This window comes from Struthio camelus, chromosome 18 (genome assembly GCF_040807025.1).
Source record: "Struthio camelus isolate bStrCam1 chromosome 18, bStrCam1.hap1, whole genome shotgun sequence".
Lineage (NCBI taxonomy): Eukaryota > Metazoa > Chordata > Aves > Struthioniformes > Struthionidae > Struthio > Struthio camelus.
The window spans coordinates 224,066-244,778 of NC_090959.1; the positions used below are offsets into that span (position 1 = coordinate 224,066).

Here is a 20,713-nt window from a genome sequence, read left to right on the forward strand (position 1 = left end):
AGCAAAGGGCTTCAGTGCCTCCATCTTCCTGGCTTGCATTTTTCGTCCCTGTGTGCACTGATCCCTCGAGCTCGGAGGAGACTGGGATGAAGGCTGGGCCGGTTGTTCATTTTCTCTGCTCATTTTATCTTGTACCTGTGCCAGGGCACACTAAGCAGCGACCATGACGACAGAGACAGGCCCCAATTCGGAGGTGAAGAATGCACAGGAGGAGGCCCCACAGCAGCAGCTGGAGGCAGCCGCCACTGGCCCCACTGCCATGGCTGCCAGCCCTGGACCCATGGCCAACAGCCGGGATGCTGAGGCCAGTGAGAAGCCTGTGGCCCAGCCTGACTCCCAAAATGCAGAGCCGGTGAGTAGACAACAGCTAGGAGCTGTGGGACAGAGGAGGGAAAGATTGTGGATCCAGATGACCATCGTGGGGAGAATACCTCTGCCTGGAAGCCTTTCCCGTGGCTAGTCCCGGCAGCACCAGGGAGCAGAGTTGCTGGTGGGCCCTTTCCCACACTAGCCCAATCTTTGCAGAGCAGAGCAGAGCAGAGGAGCCTGGGCAGAGTGGCAGGGGAGAGTTTGGCACTGGCTCGCCAATAGTTGACACCCCAAATCTATCAGCCACCTGATTCCAGCACTAAATTCGTCCACAAAAAAACTGCTACCTGCAGAGAGATAAGGTGGACATGCTGGGCCCGGGCGAGCCCCTGGCCAGTACGTGTCAGGCCCTATGTGTGAAGACACATTCTCTGTGTCTTGGCTCTGCAGCCTCTTGTCCTTACGAATGGCATTCGCCCTCCCCGCCTGGGGAGCAGGGCTATCCATCCTTGGGCCCTGCAAGCAGGGTATGGGGAGCTGCATGGCGCCTTTTTCAAAAATTTACCTGCTGCGATTCCTGTGCCAGGCTGTGAGCCCATACATACAGCCCGTGCATGCATGCAAGAAGCCTACAGGGCATAGCAGATGGAGGTGATCTACAATAGCTCTGTGCACCAATGCTGCCCCTTGCTGCATCCTTGCTCCCGTGCAGTTGTTGCCAGGAGTCCCGTGCTCTCCAACACTTTAGGCCTTACAACAGCTCTTAGGGGCACTTTCAAGAGACTAGCCCCATAAGACCACTGCTGTGGATAAGCTCTGCTGGCTCTTCCTTTAGCCTGGCTACCTCCCAGCTCTCTGTGCAGCTCCTTACAAAGTGGTGGCGCTTTGTGAGCAGGAGGACAGATGAAAGAGTACCAGAGCCCAAAGGCTAATGCACTGATTGTACTAGAAATGGCACTGCCATGGTATCCAAACCAAGGGAGGGAGAAGGGAGCAGGTAGCTGAGTGTCTCAGAAATCAACCATGTCTAGCAGAAATGGGAGCAGCTGCTTTACCCCAAGATTGACATTACCAGGCTGGATCAGCCAGCAAAGCAGAGGAGACTTAGCTCCATCCTAGTGAGGGAATGCAATGGTGTCTTGTTTCTGCTTGCTGAACAAGACAGTTCAGCATGATGGGCTCAGGTGCTGAAGTGACACCAAGCTCATGGGTGTCATTTTTTCCAGGGTCATTTCTCTGACTCTGACTGTCTTCCAAGGGCCTGGGATAGCAGACTTGACTGTAAACAGCCTGGCAACTTTTCCAGACCACAGAATCTCTTCTCCCCTCCTGCCTTGGCATGTGGCAGGGATGCTGAGCACTCGCAAACTGGGCATGCCACCACAGCTTCTTGGTCTCCTGCATTCCTGGCTTCAAGCAACCAAGGAGAGGGCCTCTTGTCTTGGCTTCATAGGGAGCCTGGAAAGATGGACCCATGGCCCTTCTCCCTTCCCTGTATCCCTGAGGGGCAGAAGGAGGGGGTTGTTTTCTGCTGTTAGCAGTTAGGAGCTCATGCCCCTGCTTGGCTGCCCTTGTCTCCCTACCTGTCCTCAGGGCTTTCCCCCAGCCCCCATCCTGGCAGCGGGTGCAGGGTAACACTGTGTGCCTCTTGCCCTCCAGGGCACAGACATGGAGGAGAAGGATTACAGCGAAACAGATGGGCTCTCTGATAAAACAACACCCAGCAAGACCCAGAAATCACCCCAGAAAATCACCAAGAAAGTCAAGAGTGCCCTCTGCAGAGTGACCCTGCTCGATGCCTCCGAGTATGAGTGCGAAGTGGAGGTAAGTCCCAGGCTAGGGCCCTCAGAGATGCTCGGCCTCTTCTCTCCCAGGGGGCCAAGGGCCACTGTCCCCTTTGGCATCCTTCATCATCAGGGCATCACTGGGGAGGGTCGGTGCTTTGGGCCAAAGCAAAGGCTTTGACAGGCTCATCTGAAGGACACAGAATCCCCAGGTTCCTCGGTGTGACAGTCTGGCTGCAGCTGCAGCAGCCCTGCTGGGTTCCCTCTTAGGGCCTGCTCTGCTCAGGTGTGTATGTGGTCTGGGAGGTACTGTGGACAGCTTCCCTGCCATGTCCTGTGCTGCCTTGCTCCAGCTGCAAGTTTATGGGGCTATGGAGGACAGGCTCACAGGAGGAGGAGTGCCAAAGGTGCACTTGCATACCTGCATGTGTGCATTCAGATTGCTCTGTGCAGAAGCTTCAGTGGGATATGTCGGAGCCAAGGAAGGGACACATGTCAGCCTGGGTACCCATCTAAGCTCAGGGCAAGAGGAGTTTTGCTGGCTTCCAGCAAGTACCCAGATGTCAGGGCTCCTCTAAAGAAAGCTTTCTAGTTATAGAGAATACAGAGAATATTTCTCTATATAGAGAAATGAATTGAGTCTCCTTTTGCAAGCTTCATCCACAGAAATGGCCATTTAAGTTGAATTCCTCCCCCCCCCCCCCCCCCAAAAAAAAAATCTGGAAAGACAGATCCTAGCAGGGAATTTCAGCCTGGAGACTAGCTATAGAAAAAGCATTTAAAAAGTGGAAGCTTAATAGGTGGAGGATAGAGCTTTGCCTAAAAATATGTGTATGACGCATGTCTATATATGCTAATGTATCTCTTGACACCCCAAGGGCGCAGCATGTTGGCTATCTTGTGTGCCAAGGCAAAAGATGTGTGTGCATGTGTTTGTGCGAAGAGGCCAATATGCACAGACCGCCTTAGCTCATGCAGCAAGGGACAGGCACAGACGTGTTTATGTGCATACACACACAGATCCACATGCATTTTGGCAGTGTTACAAACGGCACCTCACTCCATCCTCTCTGTTTTCATCTTGCAGTCCCTGGCTGTCCCTCCCTGTAAAACTGGCTAGCTAGGAACCATTTGGTGAGGTGTATCAGCATCTGGAAGTAGCATGCTCGTGTGCCTGTGTATTTGTGCATAAACAAGGGTGATACACGTGTGTAACTGTAGATATATCATGTGTGCACATGGTGCAGTGGGCCCAGAAATACAGTCTGACACATTGCTCTCTGCGTAGGCTGCTTGCTATTTGTGTGGCATCGTGAGTGTTTAGTGGGGGGTGTGCACAAGCAAGTATGGACTGGGGAGGTACGTGAGTAAGCTGATTTCCCTGGCATTGCAGAGCAACTCTGGAACCTGCCTGGGAATGGCCCTTGCCAGTGGCCTTGTTCGCACTAGGAACTTGCTGCAGTGCTTGTTCAACTGCTGCCTGTGTGGTGACCTCTTCTTTTGCTCATTGTGTCTCGTAAACAGGTCTGGGGAAAGCGCGGGTTAATTCAAGGCTAGATTTTAGGCTATTTTCTATTGAAAAAGGATGGAGGAATGGCTCTGTGACCCAGGTATGGTGGGAGAGCCAGCTAGAATGAGAGGAGTGTTTGCTGGGAATGCCCATTTCTGCCCCAGCACTTGTTGCTGTCTCCTACCTGCAGACTCATTCAGGAGGACAGCACCTCCTTGACCTGCGTCATGTTCCTGATGGGAAGGACATCTTTTCAGTTAGGAGGACTAGGAACTTTGCTTAAAAAAAGCAAAAGCTGAGGCTCTTCAGAAACAGAAATCCTTATGCCTTTGTCAGGGAGACCTTTGCAATTGCCACTGGTGACTTGGTTAAATGGATTTATGTTCCCCAGTGGGAGTAGCAGTGGCTCAGGAGCTGGCTGTGTAGAACAGACCTGGATTTGTATGCAGGTCCTTTCTCTCAGAGATCTTGGCTGCAAAGGATTAATGAACATAAGAAGTGTGGCTGTATGCTTTCCATAGTTGCATGGGAATAGCGAGTGTCTCGAGGCAGCTGGTGGTCAGGGGCCCTGGCCCCTGGACTGCCATACTGAAAGCAAGTTCTTTGATCTCAGTGCTCCTGCAGCCCTAACTGTCACTTTAACAGTGGAATGGGTCACAAAGAGCTTTAGTGACTGTGGAAAGATGGATAGTCGCGAAGATGAAAGCCCTCTCGAGCAATAAATGGAACACATCACTATAGTGACTAAAATGAGCTCACGAGGCTGGAAAGACCAACGACCCTAAGCCCTGACATAGCACATGGTGTTGTCATCCTTCCTCCAAATCTCCCATTAGTATTTGCCTAGCAAAACCTGCATGCAAACAAAAATCTACGTTGTAAAATTGCCGACTGCTTCATTAGCAGAACAATACTGCTCATAGAGCTTAGGAAAAGCAGTGCATTACTGTCCTGGCTCCTGTTGGGCTTTGTTTCTAGTCTGGTTTTGTTTCCAGTGCATGTGGTTGGCAGTGAACAGGGATGTGTGGAGCTGTATTCATGGTAAAGCCAAGCTTTCTGTTGTTGCAGTGCAAAGGATGGGGGTTGATTCAACTAACAGGGAGCTTCTACACTATGAAAACGTCATTTGGGGTGTGGGGGAGAGAAGAAGGAATTGTTTTGCAAATAAAGGCTTCTGCTGAAGTTCTTTCTTTCCCTTGGGCCTGATGGAAAGAGTTTTTGCCTTACCTGCACACGGGGGATGTTAATGCTTAATTCTGTTTAAAAAAAAAAAAAGCCCCAAAGGAGAGTGAAACCATTCAATATGAGACCCCCTATATGCATCACATGTGGTGTGCAGAATCCCTGTTTTCAAAGCTTGGTTCAGCAGGAAAGAGAAGATCCAAAAATGGTGACTGGAACTGCTGATTTCCTGATGAGGAACAGCTTAGAAGTGAGGTCTCTGAGGCAGTGAGTGCTGAAGTCATACAGATTTCTGTGGGAGAGTGGTGCCCTGGACCTCAATGTGCAGGGTACTTGGTAAAGGTACTTGTGAAAAAAGATGCTTCAGAGAAGGGAGACTGGGCGCTCCAAGTCTGAAAATACATGCACTAGGAGGCTGTAAATATGAGAAACACATGGACATATCAAAGAAGTAATTCTTCCATCTACATAAGTGATCGCTGCGACTCACTGCCACAAGTAATGAATGGAAGATGTACAGAAGAATTTTAAGGACTAGATAATGAGGACATCCTCCATCATGGTGCCTGGCTCAGGCTCTTCTTGCCTCTCCTCTATCCTGTCATGCTTCAGGACCCAGCCAGCCCCTGCCAGAGGGCATCAGGAAGGAGCTTGTCCTGCAAGCAGTGCCATCTACCATGAGTGCTGGGGCATGTTTGTCCCAGCTCTCCAAAGGTACCTGGGGTACCTGGACCCCGCTCTGGTTTGGTATCGCTGTCTCTAAGGTGACATGGGGCCTGCAACCTGCCACGTGCAGGTCTGTGCTATGATGGCGCTGCTCATAGGCTGTGGGGAAGAGATGGCCTGAGTGCGCGAGGACGAGCAAGATCCCCACAGCTCTGGGAGTGTGGAGTGTTTGGAGGCTAGCATCCCCCAAACATGGCAATTCCATGCCATTCGGGATGGCAATTCCAGCAGTCAGCCATGATGGAGAAGAGGCCCAGGCTGAGCTCTGCCTGAGAAAAAGTGCTGCTCTTAAAGGCAATTCTGCAGTATTCCAGTAGTGGCCTGGAGGGACAATGCTGCCCTGAGCCAGTTGGGCCACAGTGGCTGCCCTCCCCCTGCAGTGATCCCTGCCTCCTCTGGCATGTTCTGGAGCCATGAAGGGGCGCTGGGGGCAGGTGAGGGTGGAGGTTTCCTGGGCCCTGTGGCTGCTGCCTTGACCTGCCAGGTCTGAAGGAGTACAGATAAAGCCTGCTCGTGGCCTGCCCCTGCTTCTCTCTTGCTCCCTTGCCTGTCTGTGTCTCCTGCAGAAGCATGCCCGAGGCCAAGTCCTCTTTGACATGGTGTGTGAGCACCTCAACCTCCTGGAGAAGGATTACTTTGGCCTTACCTTCTGTGACTCGGACAGCCAGAAGGTGAGCATGGGGATATCTCTATGCAGGTTGCTCCCTCCCCAGCACTTGACCCTTCACCCCCTCCCTAATGTGACGTCTCCTTGTTTCAGAACTGGCTGGATCCCTCCAAAGAGATCAAGAAGCAGATCCGCAGTAAGTGGCTGGGGAGGGTTGTTCCTCCCCGGGTTTGGGGCTCCCCATTGCCCACTGGGCTCCCAGCCAGATTGGTCCCAGCCATGGCTTGCAGCTTGGCTGAGCCCTCACTGCCACTTGCTGTGGTAACTCTGTGTGCTTGGTAGGTCCCAGATCCCTGGCTGAGGTAGAGAAACAAGGGGCAGAAATACAGCCTGAGGGCCTGGCACTCTGAGGGGGTTGAATGTAGGATGCCTGGGAGAGCGTGGCTGCGCACTGGGCCAACACGATGGCTTAGCTGCTGTGACGGGAAATCTTTCCTCTTTGCTCCTTCCCCTCCTGTCCCTCACCCCACCCATGGTATGCTGTCCTCCCCAGTCACATTGCTCTGTCTTCACTGGGTTCTTCCATGAGCTGATTTGAGTTACCAATGCGGCAAAAGATGATCTCCTTTTTCTGTCAGGCTAATGAGTTAAATCAGCTCGCGGGAGGCTCTGATGAGCTCCAGTGTTGAGCTGACATCAGCACCAGGAGCAGGGAGTGGAGTGAGGGTGGTGGCGAGAGCAGACCTCTCCTTTCTGCTGCAGAGCCCGTTCTGAAAGCATGGGCTGAGCAGAGCCCCCCAGGACCTCTGATTCCAGGCTGCTGGCATCACTGGCTGTTGGAGAAAGGTCCCTCTGACATGTCTCCCCCGCACCTGCCCCAGAGGGGACCTGTGGCAACTGCCCTGGGCACAGGGGTGTCTTTGTCCATTTGGCTGCCTGGTAGCACCTGAATGGTCCTATTCTCTTGCTCTTCCATGGCCATGGGAAGCCTGGCTCTGGGGCAAAGGACCCTGTCTGGACTGTTGGAGAGCCGAGAGTGGGCTGGTCCCTCTGCAGGTGCCATCCCCATGTGCCCTGGGCAGGGAGGATGAAGATGGTAGAACAGGTTGGGGTAGGCTTGCTGGGTCAGGTACTGATGTGCAGGAAAGCTTTTGCTTGTGATGGCTCATGGACCAAGCACTGAGGTGGCAGGAGGGCCATTACCCACAGTGTCACCTTACTGGAACATGTGCAGCTTTTGCTGTGGCAGTGGGATTCTCTTCATGAAGGTAGTTAAACCAAAGCTCCCAGGCTTGTGATATTTTTCTCTCCCAAGCTGTCTGGAGAGAATTAACCAAATTATGCTGGTGTCTGGCTGGTTGAGTGTCCAGAGCAGCTGGAAGTTGCACAGCCTCCCAGGGGTTAATCTTCCTTCTCCCAACAGCTTTTGGAATCCCCTTGTCCTGCCCTGTGTTGGGCTGGGGTGGACAAGACCTAGCCATGGGACTCTTAGGATGTTCCTGTATGTTCATGAGTAGGAGCAAAGGAGATGCCTGATGTCTGCTTGCAGCCAGCATGAGCACAGCCCTTACCTCTCTCTTTGCCTTGCTAGGTGGGCCCTGGAACTTTGCCTTCACAGTTAAATTTTACCCTCCTGACCCTGCCCAGCTCATGGAGGACATTACGAGGTAAGGATGATTCTCAGGCGCTCATCACGCACTGCACAGGACCCACGTATGCCCACTGGGAAGGCTTACCGGGCAACTGCCCGGAGGGTCAGGTGGGAGTGCGTGTTGAGTGTGTGGAGGGGCAGCGCTAAGCAAAGATGTCAGCGTGGGCAGCCAGGGAAGGGGGAGGAGAGGGGATTTGCTGTCTGCCCTGTGTGCAGAGGGTGGGATGGGGATGTGTAAATCGCATGCAGAGCGATGGGTGAGTAGGTCTGATAAGGGGCCAAGAAGGCTGCAGTGGGAGGTGCAAGGGGGCAGTCCCTGTGGGGAGCAGTATGAGGTGGTGTACCTTCTTTGTAACATCCCTCACCGGGGAGCTCCAGCCTGCACAGCATGTCTGCATGGCTCTCTGGAAAGCGCATGCCTTCACTCCCTCTTACCCTCTGACCCCTCCTCTTGCAGATACTACCTGTGCCTGCAGCTCCGTGCAGATATCATCACAGGGCGCCTGCCCTGCTCCTTTGTCACACATGCCCTGCTGGGCTCCTATGCTGTGCAGGCTGAGCTGGGGGACTACGATGCTGAGGAGCATGTGGGCAACTATGTCAGTGAGCTCCGCTTTGCCCCTAACCAGACTCGAGAGCTGGAGGAGCGCATCATGGAGCTGCACAAGACCTACCGGTGAGCCCCAGGAAGGGATGGGGCTGGCCAGGGGCAGCTCTTGGCAGCTGGTGATGAGGGAAGGCACCAGAGTGCTGGCCTGCATCCCTTTGGGCTCCTGGCCACGTTTTCCTCTCTGTCTCTTCACAGGGGTATGACCCCAGGTGAAGCGGAGATCCACTTCCTAGAGAATGCAAAGAAGCTCTCCATGTACGGGGTGGACCTGCACCATGCCAAGGTACTGGTGCTCGAGAGCTGGGGGAGGACCATGGCCAGGGGCTAGGCCCTGTCCTGCCCTAGTCCTGGCACACTCCTCCCTGCCCAGCCCCTTCCTCCCACAGTCGCACCTCTCTTCCTCTTCCTCCTCCTTCTTCACTCCCATCCCACAGCCTGCTGGGGCTCTTCAGTGCTCTGACATTTGGAGACTCCTGTAGTGTCTGTAGCTCCCATACTGTTTGTATACTGTCAGTGCAGTAATGTGGAGAAGAGTTTAAATGTGAAGCCCCTTTTGTGCACCTGGGATGCCCCATAAGCATAAGCACAAAATCTGAGTGGTGCCATTCCTCTCTGCAAGCGAGTCCCATGTATCAGAGCACCTAATGGGAGGGAATATGACACCATAACGTAAGATGGACTCCAGACTGGACTGGTCCTTACTGGGTGGCTGAGCAGTCCTCACCTGTCTCTCTTCTCTCCTCCAGGATTCGGAAGGCATTGACATCATGCTGGGTGTCTGTGCCAATGGCCTCCTCATCTACAGGGACAGGCTAAGGATCAACCGCTTTGCCTGGCCCAAGATCCTCAAAATTTCCTACAAGAGGAGCAATTTCTACATCAAGATCCGCCCTGGTGAGGTGGGTGCCATGGGCTCAATGTGGCCAAGAGCAGGGCAGGATACCTGCTTCTCCTGTAGCAGAGTTGTGCCTGATGGGGAGGTCTTGGCCTTAGTCCAGTCTCTGTCCCAGTAGTTACCAAGTTAAAGGCCATGGCTAGCCAAGAAAACACAGCTCCTTTGGCAATTGGGGATTGTCAGCAAGTGTTTTCTTGTTTAGTTCTCATTTTCTCACTGAAAAAATGACTTTAGCCAGAGGACTTGAGCAAGCCTGACAGCACCCTGCACAACTTTCCCCAGGTTCCCTGGGCACTGTGACCCCATTGGCATGTGGATGTTGCCCAGTAAGGGTATTTCAGAACCATTTTTGATATTTGTCTTTTTCTTTAATTTTCTATAAACATTTTCCCACTTAAATTTTACCCCTTTTACATGCACTTATGGGAGAACACATTTCTCCTCACTTGTTTAGCAGAGGCAAGGAAAGCAAGGAAAGTACATCTAAAGTGGAGAGAGTAAATCTGTCTCACCAAAACAAACTAAAATTTTTTTAATTATTGAGGGAGTGAGTGTCTCTTGAACTGAAAAGCCATTACAGTTGCAGAAGGTGCTTGGACCAGAAGTGTGGGTGGAAGAACGGATCCCTCCATCCAGCAGTGCTGGTCATGGACTTTCTCAGTGCTGGTTTGAGGAAGATACTATTGCATGGCCATGGCTCCTGCTAGGGGAACCTGAGGGTCTTGATGAGGCAAATCCCTTCCCAGTGTGTCCTTTAGCGCAGGATCTGCCTGTAACAGCACGTCTCTGTCTCTCTCAAGTACGAACAGTTTGAGAGCACCATTGGCTTCAAGCTGCCCAACCACCGCTCTGCCAAGCGTCTCTGGAAGGTCTGCATAGAGCATCACACCTTCTTCAGGTGAGGAGACCTTCTCTATGCCTCAGAGGGAGACAAGCTGCTGCCTGTGGCTCATCTCAGTCTGTTCATGTGGGGAAATAGACCTTCCAGTGCTTCCCTTAGGCTTCCTCTGCCCTGTTCTGGAATGAGTCAGCTGTCCTCCTCCCACTCGTAGACTGTGTAGGAGCAGCCCTCTCTGCCCTCTCCCTGCATGCTCAGGGCTGTCCCCTGCCTCATGTCCCTGTGGGAATGGCTACTCTTGACTTTTTTGGGCAGAGAGGAGCTGGCTCTGCTCATCTCTCATCCACAGACCTGTTCTGCCCCATGGAGTGGGAGGCTCTAGGTTGTCCTTCCCTTGTCCAGAGCCATCTCTGCTCCGTAAGGCAGAGGCTGTCTGCTCCACTCTGCCACTGCTTGGAAAAACCTTTTGCCCTCTTTTGCCCTTATCTTATCAGGACCCTAAATTCCCCCTTCATCCCTCCTTCCCCATTGGCACCTTGCTGAGGCAAACTCCTCTTCCACACTGCACTTCTCATCTCTGCTTTGGATCTTCAAGTTGTCAGGGAGGAGGAGCTGGGACTTTGCCCCACATGGCTGCAATCTGTATGCATGCATGAGACAGGGCTGTGGAGGCCAGCTCAGTGCTGTGTGTGGACTTGCTAACTGTGTGTTGCCTCACTTATCCCCAGGCTGGTGTCCCCAGAGCCACCCCCAAAGGGCTTCTTGGTGATGGGCTCCAAGTTCCGCTACAGCGGGCGGACGCAGGCACAAACACGGCAGGCCAGTGCCCTCATCGACCGCCCGGCCCCCTTCTTTGAGCGCTCCTCCAGTAAACGGTACACCATGTCTCGCAGCCTTGATGGAGGTATGCCCCAAATTGGGGAGGGGGAGGGAGATTGGTCTGCTAGCAGGAGCAAGGAGGCTGCTGTTAGGCAAGGGCTGTGTGGGTGAGGGGCAGCTGGGCTCAGTGTGGTGGCCTCTCAGTGTGCTGTCCTGCTGTGGCTCATTTCTGCAGGGAAGGGACTGGCTGGATCTGTCAGGGTTGCTGCAGTCTATGGGATGACTTTTGTAGGCTGCCTCTAACTGGGTCTCCATGGCAGAGGGCTTGTCCCCATCCCAAGTGATGGCCCAGACTTGTGTGTCTGTGCATTAGCAGCTGGGATGCGGACATGGTTGGCTCAGCTAAGCCAGGACTGAGACCTGAGCTGGGCTGGGGAGATGGGTCTCTCTTTTGCTCCATGGGGGATATAGCGTTAGCTCAGCCTGGGTGTGCAGGGCCATGGGGAAGGGTGCAAAGGGCCAGGGTGGTGACAGGTATAAGCTTCAAAGGAAGGGAGAAGAGGCCTGAACTTTGGGGCTGTGGCAGTGTCAGCAAGTCCTAGGACCTGACTTCCCTGCTGCAGGTCCTTTCAGGGCTTCTTAGCCAACTGGTCCAAGCCATTGTGTCAGGGCAGAGGGCTGGAGGAGGTGGGGTGAATGGGGACTGTTGGCTTGCATGTGTGTGATCTGGGCTCTCTTCTGCACGTGCAGAGTTCTCGCGCCCGGCCTCTGTCAGCGAGAATCACGATGCTGGGGCAGAAGCTGAGAAGCGGGATGAGGACGGTGAGTTTGGCAGCAGGAGACGGTCTGAGGCAGAAGATGAGGAAGTGACTACCCCAACAAAAATCAAGGAGCTGAAGGTACAGACCTCATGGGCATAGGACCTTGGAGGCTAAAGGGTGGGCTGTCTCGCGAGGCAGCTCCTAACATGAACTTGCCTAGATCACTCTGGGCTGCCCCTAGAGAGAGGCCTGGTGAGAGGCCAGCACACAGATGTCAGGGATCTGTATCCCAACCCCAGGCTGGGCTGCAGTTAGGAAGGATCACCTCTGGGCATGGTTTTCTAGAGCCAGTGTTCCACCACAAGGCTTGATGTGGCCCCTTCTCTTGCCCTTACTAATGGGAATGGGACTGTCACAGCAGCTCAGTTCTGCTTTCTGTTGCCCCCTGCCCTGAAGCAACTCTTCATTCCCACAGGGCCCTGCAAACTATCTCACAGTTCAGCCCCAGGCAGAGGTGGCCAGGCTGGGTCTGGGAGCAGGGAAAGGGAAGGACCAAGTGTGTCAGTGGTCACCACTGTGCAAGCAAAGAGCTCCCTGCCACAGAGGACACTGGTTGGGCCTCTGTCCATCCCTCTGCTCTCCCTGCGTCCTTGCAGAGGCACAGCCGCACGCAGTGCTTCCCTCAGGCACATCAGACACATGTTCTCTCACCCTGGTGGACACGCAGCCATGCCCTATCTGTGTACTGCCTTGGCCACCCAGGCTGGATCAGAGGGCACCGCAGCCCATGTCAGCCCCTAGCCCTTCTCCCCATGCTGAGTAGGGAGCAGGGTTTCCAGTCCTTCTGTGCTTATTCATGCTGATACCAGTGGGGCCCTGCTGTGAGTCCTAGCTGTGAGACCTAGTCCCCAGACAATAGGTCCCAGGCAGGCCCCATGTAGGCGCCTAAATTCAACTTGACTGTGAAGTTTGTGACAAATTCCCTGGACTGACCCTGCTGGTTGCTTTTAACCCTCTCTTTGCTGCCAGCCGGAGCAGGAAACAACCCCCAGGCACAAGCAGGAGGTATTTTTTTCTCTGGAGTATCTTAGTCCTCATCGGTGCATCATATTGTCCATCTTCCTCAGAGCAACACTGTGTGTCACCCTATTTACTGGAATACAAGATGCACCAAGGCAGGGGGACTGACCTGCTAGACAAATCTAATGGGCAAACAGCTGGGCGGTCTAGCACCAGAGCACACGAAGCATCTTCTATCCCACTAAGTAAGGCAGTCTTCATTCTGTGTGTGAGCAAGAGCCTTCCCAAGGCACAATGGACAGGCCACCATGCTGAATCCTTGGCCCACTGGGAAGACCTGGCTTCTGCTCATGTTTCTGACTCATCCATGTTCTCTCCTTGTGTCTCTTTGTCCAACCCTGTGGTCCTAACTGTCCCACTGAGGAGACAGCACTGGCACAGAATAGCCCTATAGCTCCTACTTCACGTTGGAGCCCTGGCTTGGTGTTTGCTTTTGGGTTTCCTGGGTTGGGGTCTACATCACTTGCCCTGAACGTAGGCTCCATTTTCAAGAAATACCTTTCTCCAGCAGCAGTTTGCATGGCTTGTCTCCTTAGAGAGCTGGGGTCAAACAGCAGAGCCAGGAATGGCAGGGATCTAGTCTCAGCTCTATCACTGCCTTTCTGCCCTGCCTTGGGCAAATAAATCCCAGAGATTCCTTCCGCATCTGCCTCATCTGCCCATCGAAGACCGGCAGTGATATCTACCCATTGTGCAGTGGAAGGGCACTTGGACTGAGCTTGGCTAGTCTTGCTAGAGAGGGAAGCTGCAGAGCAGAGAAGCGAGAGGCTGCACTGCAAAGGCTGCCAGACCCTCTCACAAATTACCTGTGTATGTGGTAGTCCCTCCATCAGAAACAGCTGGCAGAGATCGTCTGACCCGGTCTGCGAATTCATTCCAGCCTAAAATTCAGAGCTGCTATCAGAGAGATTTCTTCTTTGCTTACAGTGGGGTTTAAATCATTGCTTAAGCTATTGATGGAGGCAGATGTAGCCTTAGTGGTCTGCTTGCAGTGCACAGGCCCTTGCCATTCCCACTCAGCACAGCAGGGAAACGCAGCCAGTGTGGTGGGTGCCAGTGTCCCAGAACTCTGGTTTCTCATCCACCATGGAGCCAGACTCCTGGTTGCGTTCCCTCCACTGTCTGCCTCATTGCTTATTCCCGCTGCATGTGCATGTGCTGTTTCCTGCAGTCCTGTGCTCTCTGACACTCCTTTGAGCCTAGAGGTGGGCAAGCCATGGGGTGCATGCTTCGGATATGGAGATGGACTGGGGGAATCTTTGCACAAGTTCTGCTGAGCCTTCAGTATCTGAAAAATTTGGCTGGACTTTTCACGAGACTCCTTTGAATCTCTGGTCTGTTGCTGTGACAGCCAGGAGAAGTAATGGGGAGGGAAGATAGTTTAGTTGACTCCTTTCAAACCTCAAAACAGGTTTGAGCTTGAGGCAGAAGTCAGGATGGATTCTTTTTCTGAGCTGCTTTGCCCACCCCTAGGGCAGAAAAAAGGGAGGTATCCTAGAGCCTGTAACATTGCAAAAAGATACTCTAAAGCCCACATCTCAGCTTGCACTTGAGCTCTCTGAGCTGTTTTCTCTATAGCAAGCCAGACCCAACCCCACCCCTGGACTTGTGTTGGCCCTGAGTTGGTCCGTGTTGATTCAGGTTTGGATCCATGTCGGACAGCTTTGACTTTGGTTTTGCAGAAATCCACTTCTAGGGAGCCCTATTATAAATGCCAATGGGAGAGTCCCAAAAATTTTTACTAGGAGGACTGGCTACTCTCCTGCCCTGCCGAGTCAGAGGCTCTTGGTTCCTTCATGCCTTGCAGAGCAGCGTAGCCTGGAGAGAGCTGACTGAGATGAGGCTGCTGGCATTTTCAATAGGGCCCAGCCCCTTGCTGATCTCAAGGAACAGCCAGCTCTTTTCTCCCACCTGATTTAGCTCATCCTCAACATGCCATGCTCGAGATGCCAAAGGGGCATGTTTTGCCCTTCGTAGAGGGAAATCAGGTGTGTCCATTCTGCCACTCACTGCCTTTTTCCTCCTTCCTGAAATATGGACCTAGTGAGAGTCACAGACCAGGGTTCTCGGACACACAGTTCAATTGCATCTTGAGACCCTAAATGTGAAGCAAATCCTCCCTAGTGTTCCTGCTCTTCCCCTTTGCCTTAGCCAGTGCTTTAATCGTAGCTACCTTCCTCTCTCCTTCCTCAAGTTTTTAGATAAGCCAGAAGACGTTTTGCTAAAGCATCAGGCCAGCATCAATGAGCTGAAACGGACCTTGAAGGAGCCCAACAGCAAGCTGGTTCACAGGGACCGGGACAGGAGGCTGCCTTCCTCACCAGCCTCTTCCTCACCCAAGCATGAAGATGAAACACCAAAGGGAACCCCAGAGAAGGCCAGAGAGGTTTGTTCTGCTACCTGTTTTTTGGAGGGGAGCAGGTTGTTCATCAGGAGGTGTTCATGATTTGCTGGATTCCAGGTCTCTGTTTACCATGCTGTCCAGTGGGAGCATGGTGGGATGTGACCATGGGAGTTATGTGGGGGCAACACTGGGTGGAGGGAGAGGGCCTCTGACTGGGGCTGTTGCCGAAGTTTTGTAATGAGCTAACTGGTTGCACGCTGCTGGTGCTGATCTCCCGTTGTGCCCAGGCACTGCATGGGGTCAAACTTCTCATCTGTCTCCTGGGGTCTGTGTTTTGGGAGTGCCTGGGAGTTGGGCTGCATGTAGCTATGCTGGTCCATGAGACCGGGGCCTTTCTCACCCTGGTACTACCAGCGGTCCTGCTTGGGAGTGCCCAGCACAGGTGTTCTCTTACAGACACAGGGAGCAAGCACTTGCACAGATGGTGCCCCATGGCACGCTCACAGGCCAGGCACCCGTGTGGTGTGAGCAGCAAGAGGGACAGACACATCAGGCTAAGAGGGCCAGTGAGGTGAATGGCATTGTGCTGGGATCCTGCACACCCATCCTCTCCTTCTGGTATTTTATCTGCAGTGGGGCTGGGTTTGCAGTGAGATATTCTGCACTGAGAGTGCAAACGGAAGTTGTCTAGGGGGCTGGAGCTGAGGACATTCCCCCACCAGTGAGGAGAAAGGGGATGAGCTGCACAGAGCCCTCCACATCACTGCTGGAGGAGAGAGGGATATGGTGTGGTGTGGATGCTGTGCAGGGGTGGGCTCTTGGGTGGCTCAGCCCATGGTGTGTGTGGCAAGGGTGTCTCCCTCCCATCCTGACTGACAAGAGTGCAAGACCCTCTCTGCTTGCTCTCCCCACCTTGGCAAACTCTCCAATGCAAGGGCTGCAGAGCTAGCCCAGTGCCAACACCGGTTGGCACAGCTCCAGAGCTGGATGGACAGACACCACAGACAGAGTGCCACCACTTCCTGGCTCTGTCCTGGGAAGGTCTCACTGGGCAAGAGAGAAAGCAGGGATGCCCTGCTAGGAGTGGTGCAGGGTCCTGGGAGGGAGACTGGGCCAGAAGGGTCTCTGCGGGGAATTTGTGATGTGCACATCTGCTTGCTGATTTCCAGCACTGATTGGAGATACAGGGCTGGCCAGTCTGGGGCTCCCCCCAGCCAGTGTGGGGAGCGTGGGAGCAGAGGTGGGCTGAGGGAGCTCGCAACCCCTCATTAAAGCACTGAGTTTGGGAACAGGGAGAGAGGCTTTACCCTGCATCTGTTTTACAAGCAAACATGTAAAGTTCAAAGACTTAAGTGGAGGATCGAGAGCTGGAATATCTGTGACCTCTCTTCATCCATCCATCCATCCATCCATCCATCTATCCATTTGTTCCTTCATTCCTTCTCATGTGCTCTTTTTCTCTCTTTCTGTGTCTTCTGTCTTTCTGTCTCTCTCTTTCCCCATGGGTGCTGGGGTTTTCCTGCTGACACAGAGGATGGAAGAAGATACCCTAGAGGATTTTTCATCTGAGCATGGAGCTTCCCTAAGCATGGAGTCTTTCACGCAGAAAAGCCTTATCTCCTCTCCTGAGGTTATCACCATCCCTTTTCTCTTCCCACCCTTTGCTCTCACTGATTTGGACTATGCATAATGCCTCTCAGGCGAGCATGGGTGGTGCTTGCCCCGCAAGCAGACACCAAGCTGTTCGCTGGCACCCTGAGCGGGTCCTCTCCATGATGGGCAGGATCCCTCACCAGGATAGGACTATCAATGAATATTGGTCCCATGGCTGTTTTTTCCAGGCTATGAGACAGGGATTCCTGGGTAAAGTACCAGTAAAGTACCGCTGTGCAGTTGTGGGATAAGCTGCCCAGAGCTGGCTGCGCTTCCGGCAAGGGAGCAGAGCTGTTGGCTGCTGCCAGGGGAGTTCGAGGAGGCAGTGCTGAGGCCCAGGGTGCAGGGCAGTCTGCATGTGTCCATCTCATCTAGGTGCAAGCAGGCACCCAGCTACAGGCTGTCTTTAGCAATCCCTTATGCTTTCCTTTGACTTCAGCTGGAGTTACTGTTGCTCAGGCCCAGGCACCCAGAAATAGGGCATCTCTGGATAGATTAGAAATGTTTGACTTCAGCCTGTGTGAAGCGGGGTACCCCTGCCTTTACTGTCCTTTTGTAGTGCCTGCCTTTGAGGGATGTGGGCTCTCAGTACTGCTTGCATTCAGGGCTTTATAGCTCTTACATGACAGTAGTTGTTTCCTAGGGCATCTGAGAGAAGATATTATTGAGTGGAAGAAAACTGGGCTTTGAGACTTAGTTCTGATGTGGCTGGACCTAGCCATGTTGAAAGCTGATGCACAGCAGCGATGGCATGCTTATCCTGTCTAAGTGCCTGAAAAAAGACAGCACAGCAAAGTCAGTGTCAGTCCAGGGCTGGTGGCAAGGCAGGGGCTGTAGGGGCAGGGAAAGGATTGGCTCTTCTCTGCTGCTCCCCATGATCTCAGGGGCTATTAATACCAGCTCAAGTGCACAGCTGTGCACTGGGCAGGATGGCCAGGAGTCCTCTGTGCAAGCCAGGGGCTGTTTGTTCTGGGGGGACAAGGTAGAGGGAGCATGGGCAGGCCTGACTTGCTGACCCCTCTGGGTCCAGTCCTGTTGTGCTTGGGGAGGGCTGAGCTCACGGCTCCAGGTGGTGGCTAGCCCATGGCTTGAGCCTGTTCCGATAGCTAAGAAGAGTACTTGGCCCAGCGCAAAAGTGCCTGGTGTTGCCAGGCTATACCCTGCCAGGGTGTCTGGATCTAAAATCTGGGCTAGAGTACATGTCTGCAGAGAGGCAGCATGGGTGCGAGTCAGGACTTGAGGAAGGCCTCAGGCTTTATCAGGAAGGACAGATACTCCTTTGGTGAGACTCAGGTTGTGCAGCAGCATCTTCTGGTCTGTGCTGTGACCCTCTGCCTGCCGATATTTGAGGGTTGCTGCAAAATTCTTGCAAATGTCAGTTCTGTGCACATCTGTAACGACAAAGAATCTCTGCCAGAGCTGGGCCCCACAGCTCCTGGACAGAAACAGCAGAAGCAAGGTGAGCATGCATGTGCTTAACTTGGGAAGTCCTCCTCTCTGCCTGCTGGAGGTACCCAGAGTGTCAGGGCTTAGTTGGGCTGCTCAGGCACTGAACTGGGCTTGCCTTTGATTTCTCACCATGTTTTGGTGGCTGAGAGTCAGCAGTTGATATACAGCCACTGTGATTTTGTCCTTATATGACCTGTGTCTTCACAGGGAATTTGCGTCCCCAGTGAGAGCTGCTCAGGCCATGCGTGACCAACACCAGGAAGTTTCTGTGCTCATCGCATGGTCTGACTTTCTGTAGAGGAACTGTACTGCTAGCAATGGGGTTTTCCTCTGCCTGGAGGAAAAGAGTGCTGGGTTTTAAGATGACTGGAATCTCCTTAACTTTGGGTTGACAAAGCAATGCAATATGTTGTCTCACGAAGTAGGAGTAATTCATGCTTCCCTCCTTTCTATGAGGCTATTGCTTTCTCTCAAGCAAGTTGAGTCTCCCCAAGGAGCGAAGGAAAATGGCAGATATAGTGGAGGATGATAAAGGGAGAAACCTCCTGCCTGCCCCGGGCTCCTCCAAAGTGTGTAAGCGTTGCCTGCAGCCATCAGGTGCATTTGGTTCTCTCTGCTTCTTTACTTTCTGCCTGTTTACCATCTCCTGTGACACATGAAAGCTACTGCTGATATGTCCTTCTAGCCACTCCTGATCCTTGGAGCAAATCCAGTAGGAGAGATGTAAAGAAAAGGCTTAAAAGTAAATTATCCCTTGGGAAGTCAAGGCTGCTCTCTGGTCAGACTCTTTCCAATGTCATCATTTCTTAGACTCAGCTATTGTCTTGGCACACACTTTGTCCTGCTGGCCTACTGATTGCTGTTCTGAGGTTTTTCTTTCTTCTGGCAAGTTCTCTTCCAAAGCTCCAGAAGTTTTCTGCTTTGTTGAAGGACATATCCAAGTATCCAGATATCTGCAGCAAACATCCCCAGCAATGCTCAGGCTCCAGAGATTTGTAGGCTGCCAAGAGCTGTGGCTTTGAGCTGTCTGGAGCAGAGAATGCAGAGCACTTCACAGAGTAGTTGACTGTTTCCATGAAGTTGGCTGTGCTCCTATCAACAAATTTTTTCTCAGCTCTGAGGAGAAGGAAGGTGGTTCAGAGATAAATCTGGAACTTTTGGTCTCTTCCTTCCTGGTTCAGAGGTGTTGCCATGGATAAACATACTGTACCAGGCTTCAGAAGACTTATCTTAAGGCTCTCAGATCTACAGCATTTATATGGAGCCATGACTCCGAGCAGGAGCCAGAGCAAACTCATCTTCTTTGCCCACGGAAGTACTCCTCCAAAGGACCCTGGTTTCCAGCCGGAGAAAGGGGAGGAGGGGATTTTGCTTAAGGAACTTGTGCTTGTGCCTATGATCTGTCTGTCCTTAACTTAGCTGGTACAAGGATTCAGCGATGAGGCCACAGTGCAGAAGCAGAGGAGAAGCTGCTGTACTCTCAGGGAAGCAGGCAGTCCTCTGGTTGAATAGACCATTTGCATCCCTAGTAAACTGGGAGGCCGGTGTTGAGGGAATGCCAGAGACCTAAGCGGGCTTCCTGGCAGGCCTAGGAGAGCCAGGGTGCTGGTGGTAATGCTGCTTTCAAGGGTCGAACTCGCCTATGAAAGGCATAGCCACAGCCTAGTGCTCCTGGAAGTCACTGACTGTCTCTCCCGTGACCAGGGAGAAACAAAACCTTCATGAGGAGCTGGCGGTGGAGGCAGGTGAGAAGGAAGGGACCTGGGGAACAGTCAGCATTTGGGAACATGGGATAGGGTGAGAAGCGATATTGAGGAGGCTTGTGCAAGCGATGCAATAGGGCATCACATGGGTCTCCTGGAGGACAAGGCTCCTCAACACTGGTGCTCAGGGCTGCCTGGCTGTGGCAGACAGTGGGATGCCAGATAACACAGCAGAGCCTCTGCTCAGCCTGCCTGGTCTCGTATGCTGTCCTGGAGAAGGATCCTACTTGCATTTGCACAGAAAGGGTACCCTTCTTACCACTTTGGTTTGGGTCTGGAGGGAGCAGAGAACCAGCACTGGCCATCAGTGACATAACCAGGCAAGGCCAGAGCAACTGTTGTGTCCTTGTGTGCTTGCCAGCTCTGGCCAGAGCCCAGGTGAGGAAGGAGCTGACATGAGGTCTGCCCCTTGCCCAAGTGGGGCCAGACTCATGGCTTTGGATGTTCTGTGTGTCAGGAACCCCAGGCCTTTCTTTCTTGGGCACTTGAGTGAAGAAGGTGGGAACTGGGGAATGACATTTGTCTATTGGGGGCTTTCACTGATTGCTGATCTCTCTTTAACTCCATGTGGAGGCATTTTCATCAGCAATTGCTTTTCTTCCTTTCTCTTTCTCTCTCTCCCCTAATCTCCTCTTCTTTTCCCCTCTCTCTCTCTCTGCTTCCTTCTGCCCTCAGTTTCCCCTTATTCAGTATTCAGTTATTAGGTTTCCATTTTGAGTGTAACTGCTGTAT

General features: G+C 53.0%; 1 protein-coding gene across 11 annotated transcripts in view; it reads left to right on the plus strand.

Moving 5' to 3' along the window:
- EPB41L1 (erythrocyte membrane protein band 4.1 like 1) overlaps positions 1–20,713 on the plus strand; it is a 95,595-nt gene that overhangs the window by 56,512 nt on the left and 18,370 nt on the right. For 9 of the 11 annotated variants that reach the window (XM_068912078.1, XM_068912075.1, XM_068912083.1 and 6 more), the window contains 14 exons: positions 145–352; positions 1,969–2,133; positions 6,078–6,182; positions 6,272–6,314; positions 7,710–7,785; positions 8,227–8,445; positions 8,575–8,662; positions 9,126–9,278; positions 10,075–10,172; positions 10,841–11,016; positions 11,682–11,830; positions 12,722–12,757; positions 14,967–15,158; positions 16,648–16,746. In XM_068912078.1, coding sequence (XP_068768179.1) covers positions 164–352; positions 1,969–2,133; positions 6,078–6,182; positions 6,272–6,314; positions 7,710–7,785; positions 8,227–8,445; positions 8,575–8,662; positions 9,126–9,278; positions 10,075–10,172; positions 10,841–11,016; positions 11,682–11,830; positions 12,722–12,757; positions 14,967–15,158; positions 16,648–16,746 — 1,788 coding nt within the window. In that variant the 5' untranslated portion in view covers positions 145–163. The remainder of the gene's footprint in view (positions 1–144; positions 353–1,968; positions 2,134–6,077; positions 6,183–6,271; positions 6,315–7,709; positions 7,786–8,226; positions 8,446–8,574; positions 8,663–9,125; positions 9,279–10,074; positions 10,173–10,840; positions 11,017–11,681; positions 11,831–12,721; positions 12,758–14,966; positions 15,159–16,647; positions 16,747–20,713) is intronic. The other 2 variants (XM_068912086.1, XM_068912081.1) reach the window with 2 other exon arrangements.